This window comes from Argentina silus (assembly GCF_951799395.1).
Source record: "Argentina silus genome assembly, chromosome: X".
Taxonomy (NCBI): Eukaryota; Metazoa; Chordata; class Actinopteri; order Argentiniformes; family Argentinidae; genus Argentina; species Argentina silus.
This window is the reverse complement of record NC_139653.1, coordinates 46,377,534-46,392,694: the sequence shown is the minus strand read 5'-3', so window position 1 is coordinate 46,392,694 and position 15,161 is coordinate 46,377,534. Positions and strand designations below refer to the sequence as shown.

Sequence of the window (15,161 nt, the reverse complement as noted above, 5' to 3'; positions counted from 1 at the left end):
TAGCATCGATGTGTCCTCCTGATGGATGAAATAACAGGAATGGGGAGGAGGCACATTATGATATTTGCCGGCATAGAGAGAGAGGGTTTGTGGGAAATACAAGATGTAGGTAGCACTCAGCACACTCAGAGTAGTGAAAAAACAAAGTAGTAGAATAAAAATACTTTGTATTTACTGTGACTTTTGCCAAAATGGGTAACATTTGTGTATTCTCAGAACTCTAACAATGTCGCAGTAACAACTATAAGTTTACTGTATGACTCTGGGAAGCTGGGTTGTAAGTTTAGCCCAATTGGAGCTCATTGGATAGACAAATGTGCACTGTATCCTATTAGAAATAGGAAATTGAGCTATAGTTTCAGGAAACGTGTTTAAACAATTGGGAAAAACTGTGATAACATGATTGGATGTATACAGTATGTCCAACAATGTCTCTGTTGTTTTCTGCTTGTTCAAACCCCAGTTTGGTATAAGGTTCTTTCATTGTGTTCATCCAATCCAAGGCAGTTGAGCACAAGAATCACTATAGGCTACTGTGATGCAGCTAGGCTGCTGTGACGCAGCTAAATGCTACTGTTACACAGCTAAAGCCTAATGTGATGCAGGTAAAGGATTCTGTGATGAAGCTAAATGCTACTGTGATTAAGCTAAAGGCTACTTTTATGTAGCTAAAGGCTATTGTGATGTGGCCAAAGGCTACTGTGAAGTTCAAATCAAATCAAAGTTTATTTATCAAGTGCACAGGACACAGCTGCAAATGTACAATGAAAGCTACCTCTCAACAGTGCAGTGAAATATAAGGATATGAATCCAATAAAAATAGGATAATAACAATACAATACAGTACACAATATACTAAGTAAGTACTCGGCCTAAGAGGATGTGTTGATGTGAGACATTCAGGCTTTTCCAGTTGTTATCAGAATTGATGATTAAACTTTGTTATGACTAACCCAGCCCCGCCCAACCCCACCAATGAACCCCACCTATAGAAGTTATGTCACTCACAAGCAAAACATGCAGCTATAACATATATAGTTCAGAGGTCACTGTTTACCTGTCTTTTGCGGATGGGCAATAGTTTGACGTCAAAGCTGGTCTGTGCATTGATTTCAATCAGGAGAAAACATTATAACAACAACAACATGAATGAACATTAACAACATTAACGTTCAGATTGAAAAAAAAAGATTGTTGAGAGTGCTGAACAGCGCACCCTGCCACGAAGAGAAAGTTTGATTGGTATTTATTTCTGTCAGTAAACGACATGTCACGCCCACGAAACGGTCCTTAATAAGAACGTTTTGAACAGTTCAATTGAAAAACGTTCGGGACATAGAGTAACTAATCTTCAATAAATAATTAATCACAGAATTTTACAGTTGACACACTTTTTTGTTTTGAATACATGTGAGTGACCCAATTAAACAAAATAATACAAATACAAATAATTTAAAAGACCAAATGTAGTTTTATGGATATGAAGCGTACCAATCAAGATCATACGGTTGATTATAAACTTCAGGGATTGATTTAGTGGCGGCTCCTCTTTATGGACTCACAGGGCGTGGAACCACGTAGTAAATGGGTGGAGTCAATAACATATACAACTGCTCGAGCTTGCCGTTCCTTACGCAGTGTAGACTTGAAGCGTTGCAATACAGGTGATCTGCGAGTAAACATGGATTTTGATCTGTCGTCAGGTAAATATAACATTGGTTTTCCTGGGTTAGGAGGAGGTATATCATCTTATTGGAATTGAGTCTGAACTGCGGTAGTTACATCACTGAAGGGCTCACCTGGCACCCATTTCGCCCATTAATTGTGTTTCAGTGCCTCCTTTCTTGTGTCCACCATTGGTTTACTACTATGACTACTCCCACTTAGTTTGAAAAACAGATTGTGAAAGTTGTTGTGATTTTTTAGGTCGTTGTAAACCCTAACCTCACCAGTCTCCTCTTCCACAGCGGTAGGTAACGATGAGAAGGTGAAGAAGGATGACGCATCCGGACAAGACCAGAAGTTCTCCTTTGGCTTTGGGAAAGACAAAAAAGACAAGAAAAGCGAGGTGAGGAACATAGACTTGTAATATGCCCCAAACGGGTTATAATATGCCCCAAACGGGTTGTTATACTGTAATGTAATTTAGCGATTGAACTGCCTCAGTTGTCAGCAACAGTTTGTACAAAATCAATGTTACTGACACACACACACACACACACACACACACACACACACACACACACACACACACACACACACACACACACACACACACACACACACACACACGTGCATATTGTTCAATCTGACTTCATATTCCTCTGTCACTGTTTGCCAACTTTCAGGGTGGATCCAAAGACAAGGAAAAGTCCAAGGATCACAAAGAGAAATCCAAGGATCATGACAAGAAAGAGAAATCCAAGGATCATGACAAGAAAGAGAAATCCAAGGATCATGACAAGAAAGACAAATCCAAGGATCATGACAAGAAAAAGAAATCCAAGGATCATGTCAAGAAAGACAAGAAGAAGGACAAGAAACATGACAAAGATGACGATTCAGACAGCTCTTCATCTTCATCTTCCTCCAGCAGTGACGAGGAATAAGAGGTACAGCATACTGCAATGTGGCAGACTACTTTTTATAGTACAAATGTTGAACAAATGCATAGGTTTTTGTGTGAGAATGACTTAAATGTGGTATGTACACTGGACACTTTATTAGGAACAGTGTAGGGCCTCCCTTTGCTCTCAAAACAGCCTCAATTCTTCGTGGCTTTGATTCGTGGCTTCCACAAGATGTTGGAAACATTCCTTTGAGATTCTGGTCCATGATGACATGATTGAATCACGCAATTCCTGCAGATTTTTCAGGTGCACTTTCAAGCTGTGAATCTCCCGTTCTTCCACATCCTAAAGGTGTTCTATTGGATTCAGATCTGGTGACTTGGAAGGCCACTGAAGAACATTGTCATGTTCATGAAATCAGTTTCAGATGACTTTTGCTTTGTGACATGGTGCATTATCATGCTGGAAGTAGCCATTAGAAGATGGTCAGCGACAATACTCACATAGGCTGTGGCATTCAAGCGATGATTGATTGGTATTGACGGGCCCAAAGTGTGCCAAGAAAACATTCCCCACACCATTACACCACCTCCACCATAAGAAGGTGTACAGGTGTTCCACCACCTCCACCATGAGAAGGTGTACAGGTGTTCCTAATAAAGTGCTCAGTGAGTGTACGCTGTAATAAAATGAGTTGGACGACTTGATGCAGGTGTAACAGATCACTCGCTACTTTAAACACCTTTTCGATGGCAGGAGATTATAGGCTTTGACAGTATTCCTACTGGACGTGAGAATGTGGTTCAACAAGTTGTATAGACAAAGATGGCACTCCCGGTTGCCAAGCCTACAGGACCAACCTGGCTAAGGTCATAGAGGCTACACAGGCATAACAAAGGTTAGATAATAGACAAACCGTTCCCACGCACTAAACGCTGTTGATGTACATGCTTGCAGTGGCTGCCACACCTACAACAGGTTAGCTCAGAGTCTCCCAGGTTCAAATTCCATTGACATTATTATTATTATTTTTTTTAAAACACTAAAATACAGAGTACATCTTTCTTTGTTCTAGCATTGGTCACCATTGGTCACTTCCACCAGCCTCCTCTGCTGTTAGTCTTGTGTCAGGCCTTTCATGCAAAACTAGTGAAGAGGAAATGTGCAGCTCTAACCAAGGCTTGTCTGAGAGGAGCCAGTAATGACAGGAGAGCAATAAAGAGGCGTCACTCACCTGGGTCTAGAGTCACGCCAGCAGGGCCGGGCCTGGCCTGACTACATGCACCAGTGGAGGTAGAAATCAGAGGATTGTAATGCAGGATCATTGTAATGCATAGAATGGAATGAAGAATGGTATCACACGTGTTTGATACCATTCCTCTTTCCATTCCATGCATTACATTGAGCCCGCCCTCCGATTTCTACCTCCACCAGCCCCCGCTGACATGCAAGGTTATCTTACAGTACCCAAAACCAGTTTTATTATTAGTAGTAGTAGTACATGTTGCTGCTCATACTGTATGGTTTTGTCATGCTTTGTTCTAGTTATGACAACCACATAATTTGCGTGTGTTTCAGTCAGTTCAAGTTATGTATTGTTTTTCATGTGTAATCAGAGTCTCATAACATTATTTTCCTGTGTCATATTATCATTGCCTTGCCTTGACAAGCTCATGGTTTTCGATGGTTTGATGGTCATGTCTTGATCCCACGTTCTTTGTCATTTCAGAAGAAGAAGGACGAAGACTGATTCTGTGAAGAAATGTTTGACTCTTATGTGAATGCCTTCACGGAAACATTTGCTCATGTAAACGATGAAATCTCACATGATCTTTTAGTCTTTTTCGACGTCTTTACTTTTACTACCTAGTCTAATGTCTGCCAGCAGGGGGGGATGTTTTCCATTTAATGACAATAGGTTTGTCAAGAATTGACTGTTGAATTCAGTGCTCAAAAGATTACTTTGCATTCAATTTGTTGTATTTTGAAGCAATTTATGGAAATGCTTTAATTTGTTGTCTCAATAAAAATAAAATGACATTTCTTATAGGCTTCACAAATTTCTTGTCAACAGGGGAATACAACATTGACACTGGATAGTGGATTCTGTGCGGTGTTGACACATCAGGGGAGGCTGGTGGAGGTAGAAATCAAAGAACGGGCTCATTGTAATGAATGGAATGAGGAATGGTATCAAACACACAAGTCAGTCCAGATCAGGCCGGGCTCACTGTAATGCGTGTTTGATATCATTCCTGATTCCATTCCATGCATTACAATGAGCCCGTCCTCTGATTTCTACCTCCTCCAGCCTCACCTATGACACATGCATACAATAGTAACAGGTCAGTTATGTATTGTAGTCAGTCTCCCTGTAGAATAGAGAGGGAGGGAAGGATGCTTGGTCTGACCTGAACTGACCCACTGAGCAGGTGTAGTGGTCTGGAGTTAGTTCATTCAACAGTTACATAACCAGGAAACACAAATCAGCACAACAATGGGTCTCGAACTGCACAACACACCAACAGCTACATTTCCTTTACAATGGCATCAATATTAAAGTGGTGGTGGAGTGAACTCTAACTGTGGTTGTCGGGAAAGACGAACTAAACACAGACATTAGACATAACGGAACAACGGATCTTGTTCACATCTATGAATCTTTTATAGGGGCAGAAACAGAAAATGGAGCGATTGCGAAAAATGAATCAATAATAAATAAAGTGACTTCGGATGCTGCCATTGTTGGACGGTAACTCATCTGTCGTATTCCTACGGTACAGTGTCTCTGAAGGGAAGCCAGAGAGAGGGAGGGAGATACTATAACTTACAGGCCTACTCTATCTACAGTTGGGGACTCTTGCCCACAGGTATGTAGAATCACCATTGAAATATGACGCGTTGTGATTGAAAATTTGACACAGCTGGCATATATGGTACACAACTAACTCATGTCCACACATTTACTGTTTAGGTTACTCCTTAAACCAGGGGAGGCTGATGGAGGTAGAAATCGAAGGATGGGCTCATTGTAGTACATGGGACGGAATGAGGAATGGTGTCTGTGTTTGATACCATTCTGAATTCCGTTCCATGCATTACAATGAGCCCGTCCTCTGATTTCTACCTCCACCAGCCCCCACTGTCCTAAACAGATATTTAAAGTCAGACCACATGCAGTGTCATTCAAGCATGCTTAAGATCAGAAGGGAGTGAACAGGGATGGTGGAAATGTATATCAGTGGAGGCTGGTAGACGTAGAAATCGGAGGTGGACGGGCTCATTGTAATGCATGGAACGGTGGACACATAGTACCACGTACGTTTATTTGATCTAAAACAACTGCAGCGTATGTTAGGCATGAAGGGAACTGAACGGCCTCAGGCCTTACAGCCATGTACTATTCACCTCAGTCAGGAGTGACAGACTTGCCTTCTTCGGACCGCCGGCCAACAACCCCAGGGCGGAAGCAAGCGTTAGCCCCCCCCCCCCCCCCCCCCCCCGTCACGCCCTCTCGTCTCCCCATACATTTTTCATTACTCTCAAGTCAAGTTGAATAAGTACACACACAAAAAGTTTTCATCAAAACGTTTTATCTACAAAAGCTTTAAATATGATATTTGAGTGTGTTTCTTGCCAAAAAGTGTTCTGATGCTAAATGTTCCGGCAGCTTAGAAAGAAACAAGGAGTATTTTGTGCTGAGTTGAGTGATGAGGCTAGCCTCTGGAGTGCTTTTGTTGAGTCTCTGGCTTTTGCTTTGGAATATGGGCTACACTGACAAACAAATAACACTGTGTTGGGCTTGGAGAAGCTTATTACTACGGCAATACATTAGCTACTAATTTGGTGTTAGGCTTTGAATGAGACTTCGATGACACAATCCTGGCTTTTTTTCTTCCTCTCGCTTAGTAATATGGGCTACACTGACTAACAAATAAAACGGTCTTGGGTTTGGAGAAGCTTACATTTATAAAGTTGCTTCTTATTTGGTGTTAGGCTTTTACTGAGACTCTGATTACACATGGCTTTTTTGGCTTCCACAAATGCATTTGCACCTGACGAAACCCTGTGATGCTGACGGAGGCTTTCAGACTGCCAAGCACGGTCTGTTTCTATATTCACCACAGGGGGGCGACGCTTCCTCTGGTCCAGACTGGCGTCACCCGTCTCCTGGCAACAGCCCGGGCGAGTTCTCAATCAACGTTCCAAATAGAAAGCTGAACCGAAAAGGAGTGAGAGAGAGGCACAACTACCCGCCAAGACATGATACTGTTTCAGGTCTTCTGTGAATTTGTGTCCACTACAACAAGTGATGCAGACATCATTTCTGGAGGTGCATAGACTGATTAACGGCGGAATACCGAATGCCTTCGGCGGACAACGTTAGTGCAACCAACAACAGTAAAACAACGAAAAGAAGGGATCATTCTGAATAAAGACGATCAAGAAAAAACGGGTCACTTGTGGTGTGAGGAAATGCAACCGTTTTTACTCTGCTCTTATTTTGTTAATTTAAACATTTTGTTTTGTTTGATAAATACGTTACACATTTAAACATTTGTTTTTTGTGTAAAACATATTGGACAATATTCATGTTTGTCGATTCGAGAGACAGTTATTTTCCATCAAAGAAACTGTGAAAGAAGTATTCATTTGACCGAGAAGGTACAACCAACGTCTTGTCAAGTAGTTACGAACCATGCTGAAGTTCCATAATTCTGACCTATGGATTGCTTGGCTGGTTATATTTTGTATGGGAGGTAAGTAATTTTACAGTTTTTCAAAAATACTACTGATATATATACTTTAATACTGTATGGCTGTCTGCAGTTTCCCTCTTCCCTACACATTTCACTTTTGTATTTTGTTTTCATTATCGAAATTAAGGCCTACTTATATACCTGTTTTGCTCTTATAGAAAGTAACACGTTTACACGATTATTCAATTGAAGACAAGTTTATATCATGCTGCCACCAGGACATTATTGTGATAATGTATTTGGAATCAATTCGTGCCATGGACGCAACCTCTCCAAGAGCGCGTGCCCTCCCGGAGTGTTTAAATCTGTGTAAACCACTTCGACAGGAACCAAATCAATGATTTAGGACGTCTGTTTAAATGGATGGAAAGAAACAAACAAGATATCTCACGAACATACTTTCGCTTGCATATTTAAGCACCACTTATGTTCTGAACGTCAGTCAGAGAGCGCAGTACCTATACTTTCTCTCTATTCTCTGTTTTTTCAAACGCCATATAGCCTACGGTACGGGCACAAACATGTAGCCTAGTGGAACATTCCGTATTTGGAATAGAAACGGTCCAGACGGCGAAGGTTTGCACACGATAATCCCCGCGATTAGGAAGGGCACTCATTCCATGTGATGCGGCTACAGTATGTCATGGTAGTGCAGTAACCGAACATCAACCTCGGAGGAAGTTTCGGGAAGCGGACTCTGACTAGGAACTGTGCGGGACAATAAAATATACATTTATAACGAGTACTTTTGCAATTATATTTCGATTCTACAAGGGCAGATTAGACAATATTGTTCTTCAACTGATTTTGAAAAAACGAATCATTCTCTGCACAATCAAGTGTCCTCTCTGGCATCCTGTGTACCGTATCTAACAGAGCAGTACGTGAGGTATTGGGTTTTTTGTTTAATTGCAAAGGTGTCTCACTTTGAGTGCTATAGTAGTGCATCCCAGGCTACTTTGGCACACTGTCAGCCTTACTCAAGGGTAAACTGAGAGACGGCGAAGCAGAGTTAGTGATTTTGAGCTAGTAATTTAGACTAGGCTACTTTGCCATGGTGTTGTTGCCGACTGTCAACCTTACTCAAGGGTAGACTTGAGAGACATCTGAGTTACCCCCCCCCCCCCCCCACACACACACACCCTCCCTCCAAACCCCCTCCCCCATCCTATCAAAGTCTACTCTAGTAATCAGTGTCTCCTACTTCATCCACTACCCCATCCTTAAAGTCATCCAGTACAAAATGAAGTGGCTCAGAGTGAGATCCTGCCGTTTTCTACAGGTCCCACCAACCCCCAAATGATGTATGAAATAATATGTTACAATTGCATCTGGACATTTGGGTGGGGAAATGTATTTTTTTCTGTGTTTGTCTGTGTTATAAATACATGTGAACTGTTGATTGATTTCTCCTTTTGTTTGTTGCTGTATATTGACCGCCCCTGGCTGCATGTCCGACATCATCACCGATTTATTGTATGTGAATTGATCCGAACAGCTCATAACCCTGAGTTACATAATTACAATAGTTAGGAGTAGTTCTATTATTCTATTCTATTCTATTCAACCTGCTTGTTGGGGTAAAGTTATACTGTAGGGTTGAATCTGTGAGCTAGTGAGAAGGAGATTTCTTAACAGGCAGTTATCAGTTCAGCTTGACTTCTCTCTCTCTGCACTGTGGCCTCTCTTTAGCTGACTGGCCGTTTGTTTCCACTAGACCTCCTCTCTCCCTCTCTCTCTTTCTCTCTCTCTCTCTCTCTCTCTCTCCCTCTCTCTCTCTCTCTCTCTCTCTCTCTCTCTCTCTCTCTCTCTCTGTGTGTCCATTTAATCAGGGAAGTCTCTTCCACAAGTGGCTCTGAACATGGTTCTTCTCATCAAGTTCACAGCAGGCCTCTTCCAGGTCTCTTCCAACTGTGTAGCCTGACCTCACACCCAAATTTCAGACATGAATTTTGAATCCCAATTAGAAACTAGGGGAGGCTGATGGAGGTAGAAATTGGAGGATGGGCTGATTGTATTGCATGGAATGGAATGAGGAATGGTATTAAACACAATTTGAATTTGAAACCATTCCACGTTCCATTCCACACTTTACGATGAGCCCGTCCTCCGATTTCTACCTCCATCGGCCTCCCCTGTTAAAAACAATGGAGCAGATAGACAGCCAGGTCATTCACATGCCCATCGTTTGGGAGGAATAAAGAACAAAGTGTGAAGCTGAAAATGACGTTCCAGAGGCAGCAACTGTCAAGTGATAGAGCTAATGGTAGATTGGCTATGCTTGTCTAAAATCATGCCTGTGGCTGTATGTCCACATGTGCCTCTCCATAACCCGCTCCAACGATTTTTTATTTTTTTACCCTCAAAGCCTCCAGGGCTTGAGAACCAATCCGGCATGCTGATCAATTCCGCAAATTAAATTCATGGCCCTGAACCTTTTTGAACTGGTAGCTAACTTTACTGGTAGCTAGCTAGTTCACTTTTCAACTAGTTGTAGTTGCAGGATTTAAGGTGTTAGAGACTGCATGGTCCTCCAGAGTGCTCCAAAGGCCTCCTCTCGTTGAACATTCCACCACACCCTTTGATTTCTATACTGAGTTAAAGGGTTTAGTATAGGTTATATTAAAGGGATGGGGACTAGATACACAGACTGGCAAAGATGAAACGTCCTTTCATTGTAGTGTTTGGATGACTGCAGTTACAACTCAAGTGTGGCACTCTGTGGATAAAATATACAGTATCTTCTTCAGTCAAACAGTTAGCATAGCTTCAGGGTTAGCAATAGCTTCAGGGTTAGCAATAGCTTCAGGGTTAGGGAAACAGAGTTAGCGATAGCTACTCAAGGGTGTTGACCCCATGTTGTTGTATATTTCTACCCACTAGTTCTAAAATGAGTGTTCACAAGCCAAAAACGGATTCCCGTTTTACCTGATTGGACAGAGAGGGTCACCCCTCCCCACTTCCATGAGTAAAAGCTTAATTTGCAAAACGTTTGTTGCCTTAAACAGAGGACTTTGTGGTCTAATGAGATAAGAAATCGTTGAACATTATACCATGAACCATACAGTCAAGTTTTTTTCAAACCAACATCTTATGTTAAATAATCAGTGACAAAAAGACTGCAGCGTCGCTTTAACAGGTCAAATGAATGTAGGTGAATGGACAAGCGGCGTGTCAGAGAAAATCACTGAAAAGAGAAACTCAGGGGAGAGAGCTGAGAGTGCGCTGGTCACTGATGCAAACACACATCATCATCATCATCATCATCATCATCACCAATCCTTCACAATGGGGTTTTCTCGTAAACACCACTGAACTATGTCATCATCTGATAACATTTTTTTATCAATTACCCGTTGAACCCATATTGAAGCAGGATTCAGATCTTAGAAATACACAGACATCATTTTGTTGTTTTTGTTATCGGGAAATTGATGCGAAAAGAACATTTTCCCCCGCAGTAGAACAGGGGCAGCTGGAATGCGTGTTCGACAGATGGAAGTTTCCACTTCGATTATTTCTGGCTAAAAATAAACTCTCAAAAATTAAAAGACCTCTGGGACCGACTGTAAAGTGCATGTGGATGAGCGACAAGGATGAGCAATGAAGGGGGGGTCGGGGGGGGGGGGGGGGGGGGGGGGGGGGTGACAAGGCTTCAGACGACGGCTGCCTGCCTGCCTGCCTCCTTGCCTGGGACAGTTCTGGGGACGTGTATGAATAAATCATGGGACAACATGGGAGATATCTGAGAGAGAGGATGAAGCAGTAGTTGTAGCCTGCTCAGGACACACTAAGAAGACCCTGAAGAGCCCCAGAATTAGAAAACACACAGTGGTCGATAACGTCCTGCCAAGCTGGCTCTGGGGGTGTGGAGAGGGACCCTGTGGGCTCAGGGTGTTGTCTTTGGACACAGATCGCTTTTTGAACTGGTGGCTAACTTTACTGGTAGCGACCTACAGTGCCCTCCATAAGTATTGGAAAGAGGAAGCATTTTTGTCTTCTTTTAGCTCAGTACAAAACGGTTGGATCAAAAACAAACGATTCAAACAAAGAAATCAAACAATTGCTATGGGGTCAAAGTAGAGATCCTCAGCTTTAGTTCAATGTTACAACATAACTGTGGTGTCTGGGGGGCAACGTCATCCTTGTCCACCCTGCGACTCCCTGCCATGGTGGCATGGTGGAGTGGGAGAGAGGGACCTTGCTGTGCTGTACCTCACACCTACCTAGGTGGCTGCAGGGATGTGCACAGACTTGTGGAAGGGCAGGTGCTATTTCCCCAAAAAAGGGCACAAAGGGGGGGGGGGGGGTTCGATGCAAACAACGGGGGATGCGTTGCGAAAAACGCCTTCCAGGAGGGCACTCTATGATTGGCAGGGCAAAGAGGCAGGGTGGCTGTCCTCTCCCTCTGTTGGGGACCCTGTGATGCTCATGCATCTTTTATCAGGATGTCCTCATCCTGATGCCTACATAGAGAATGTTCTATCCTTGCATTTGGGATCATCGGCTTCAGTGGTTTTTGAAATATGACATGTACGACAGAGGAGGCTGGTGGAGGCAAAACCGGAGGACGGGGGGTTATTGCACTGCATGGAACGGAATGAGGAATGTTATCAAGCATTGATTACTTTGTCTTATGATGACTGTTGGACAGATGATTCACTTACTTAAACAGATGTATTTGTTGTAAGTTGCTTTGGATAAAGGCGTCTGCTGAATGCCATAAATGTAAAAATGTAAATGTAAATCAAACAGGCGTTTCCTCATTCCATTCCGTTCCATGCATCACAATGAGCCCGTCCTCCAATGTCTTCCTCCACCACCTTCCTTCACGGATGTACATTATCATAGAAACACAATCCTGGATGATAACGCATAACGGATAAAGGTCACACTTACGATTGCTAGCGGTATCTTTATTTAGTCCCCCCCCCCCCCCCCCCCCCCCCCTAATTTTTATATCATAGGTCTTATGTATCAAATTGCAAAACATTTTTGATATTATTTTACAGCACCAATTCTTATTCATAAGCCTCATTTTTAAGAAGGGGACATTTGAATTTACCTTAACACTTTATTGTAGTGAATACATATTAGTAGTTTATACGTTTATACATTCGCTCTATACCCAGCCTCTCAAGACACCACATCTAGTTTCAAATTGACAAAAAATTACTCCACTCCAGTAAGTGTCTGAGGTTTTTGAGTACCTGATCCTGATGTTATTCACACATACCAATGCTTGTGATGGGAATGTTCCCCCGCTTTGAGTGAAATCACAAGACCACCCATGTGTCTTGGGCAGGGTGAAAACACACTCTGAAAATACATTTGTGGATAATTTAATTAAAACAAATAGTTTTCTATTGAAAGTCCAAACAGGAGATTGAGTAGTGTACCAAATTAAAATACAGCAATCCCCTTGTTGTTTATTGGCATTTAATGGTACGCAGCTTGAAATGGTACAGAGAGGGTGGTGTGGTGTTATTGAAGACTGGCTAAGTGTGTGGCAGATAATCTAACTGCCAGTATTGTCTTTTTGTCAGCCAGGGAAACAGCTAAGAGGACACGGTGCTTATCACTGAAGCTGGCCATTCTGCGCTATAGTATTTTCACAATATTCCTCCTAACATACTGGAACATGAATTTCTTGAATATATATCTGGTTATTCTATGAATTCTCTTTGATAGCATATAATCCAGATCATACTGTGTATTACTGGGCCAGCATAGCATTTCTACTGTTGCTTCGGTTCTCTGATACGACTTGAATCATTATGATGAACCAGCAGAATATAGAGGCTGTTGGAGGTTGAAATCGGAGGACGCGGTCATTGTAGTGCATGGTATGGCTCCCTCTGTCTCTCTCTCTCTATCGACCTCCACCAGCCTCCACTGGTAGAGGCTGTCTCTACCTACCTCCACTAGCCTCCACTGGTAGAGGCTGTCTCTACCTACCTCCACCAGCCTCCACTGGTAGAGGCTGTCTCTACCTACCTCCACCAGCCTCCACTGGTAGAGGCTGTCTCTACTGCTCTAAACATGCTCGCAGCATTATCTCAACATGTCAAAGTTCTTGTAAAACAAATGTAAAAAATAATAGTATATATATATATAGATATATATATCTATATCTATATCATCATAACATACAAAAAAGGGCTTTGACCAGATCTAGTTTGAAGCTAATTCCTTTTGTACTGGCCAGAAATACACAACCAAGCACATCCCAGGCCAGAACTGAAGGATATCAAGTGAGACCTCCTAAAATGAAAAGCAAACAAGTAATAGAGATGAGCTCGGCTTACATACAGTATAGCAATATGTATAGCAATATGTATAGCAATATGTATAGCAATATGTATAGCAATGGCAATCCTTCACTGGAGATCAGGGGAGACATCGGAGGACGGGCTCATTGTGATGCATGGAACGGAATGAGGAATGGTATCAAACACACATTCCTCATTCCATTCCATGCATTACTCCGATTTCTACCTCCACCAGCCTCCCCTCCTGGAGGTGCTGGAGAGGATTGTTCTGACACCTCTACACCTTCAGGCAAGTGCTGAATTGACACCTCACACACGCGCACACACACACACACACACACACACACACACACACACAGACAAACAGACAGACACACACACACACATACACACACACACAGACAAACAGACAGACACACACACACACAAACACACACACACACACACACACACACACACACACACACACACACACACACACTAGAGTATGAATGAGCATGTCAAGCCTGATGAGTGTGAGCAGCCGGAACAGAGTGATGCATGTAAGCATGACCTGGGGAGCATGAGATCCCATCTGTACATTGTTACATCAGAATATGTGTGTGTGTGTGTGTCCGTCTGTTTGTCTGTTTGTCTGTGTGTGTGTCTGTGTGTGTGTGTGTGTGTGTGTCTGTCTGTTTGTCTGTGTGTGTGTCGTGTGTGTGTGTGTGTGTGTGTGTCGGTGTGTGTAGAGGAGAGGGGCCACAGGTGGGATACTCATGCCCATGTACTGGAGGTTTCTGGGTAACTGGGGGAAGGGGGGCGGGGGCGGGGGCAGGGAGAGTAGTAGGGTATATAAATCGAAGGACGGGTTCATTCATTATAATGCATGGAATGGATTGAGGAATTTGATACCATTCCCTCATTCCATGCCATGCATTACAATGAGCCCATCCTCCGATTTCTACCTTCACCAGCCTCCACTGGTGTAGATATGTTATGGGTTTCTATGGGGCTTGGGAATGGGGTACAGATATACTGTATAGTGGAGTTTATTGACTGGCTTAGTGCAGGTGGGGTGTAGATCAGGAATATGAATACATTAGGTGGAGTGGAGGCTGGTGGCGGTAGAAATCGGAGGACAGGCTCATTGTAATGCATGGAATGGAATGGAATTCCATGCATTACAATGAGCCTGTCCTCTGATTTCCGGCCCGTCCTCCCATGCCATGCATTACAATGAGCTTGTCCTCCGATTTCTACCACCACCAGCCTCCCCTGGGGTATAGACGTCACTGGTATACTGGGAGTTGATCTAGGGCTACGGGAGGGGAAGCGTATGATAAAAACATCATGGACCACCACCATATGCCCGTTTAATCCACTTCTGTGTCTGCCACCCTAACCACTCTTTGAAACATGTCTCACACACCTATTTGATACCATTCCCCATTCCATTCCATGCAGTGCAATGAGCCCGTCCTCCGATTCCTACCTCCACCAGGCTCCTGCAGCCGCTCTGATGCACATGACAAGCACAATGCCATCATGTACTTATCTATCAGCTCTAATATCAGCTG

At 43.0% G+C, this 15,161-nt stretch overlaps 2 protein-coding genes across 5 annotated transcripts in view; both read left to right on the top strand.

Annotated features, from left to right (window-relative positions):
* The first annotated feature begins 1,601 nt into the window (after positions 1-1,601).
* LOC310822957 (uncharacterized protein) lies at positions 1,602-4,613 on the top strand. 2 transcript variants are annotated; one of them, XM_083695551.1, is made up of 4 exons: positions 1,602-1,703; positions 1,968-2,068; positions 2,349-2,612; positions 4,303-4,613. In XM_083695551.1, the coding sequence occupies exons 1-3, from the start codon at positions 1,682-1,684 to the stop codon at positions 2,607-2,609; spliced, it is 384 nt and encodes a 127-aa protein (XP_083551677.1). In that variant the 5' UTR covers positions 1,602-1,681; the 3' UTR covers positions 2,610-2,612; positions 4,303-4,613. The 2 variants fall into 2 exon arrangements, with proteins under 2 accessions (XP_083551677.1, XP_083551676.1); XM_083695550.1 differs by having other exon boundaries at positions 4,300-4,613.
* Positions 4,614-7,269: 2,656 nt separating this feature from the next.
* Positions 7,270-15,161, top strand: part of igsf11 (immunoglobulin superfamily member 11) — a gene marked incomplete at both ends in the record, with an annotated part of 97,967 nt that continues 90,075 nt past the window's right edge. For all 3 annotated transcript variants that reach the window (XM_083695549.1, XM_083695548.1, XM_083695547.1), the window contains one exon: positions 7,270-7,330. In XM_083695549.1, coding sequence (XP_083551675.1) covers positions 7,270-7,330 — 61 coding nt within the window. The remainder of the gene's footprint in view (positions 7,331-15,161) is intronic.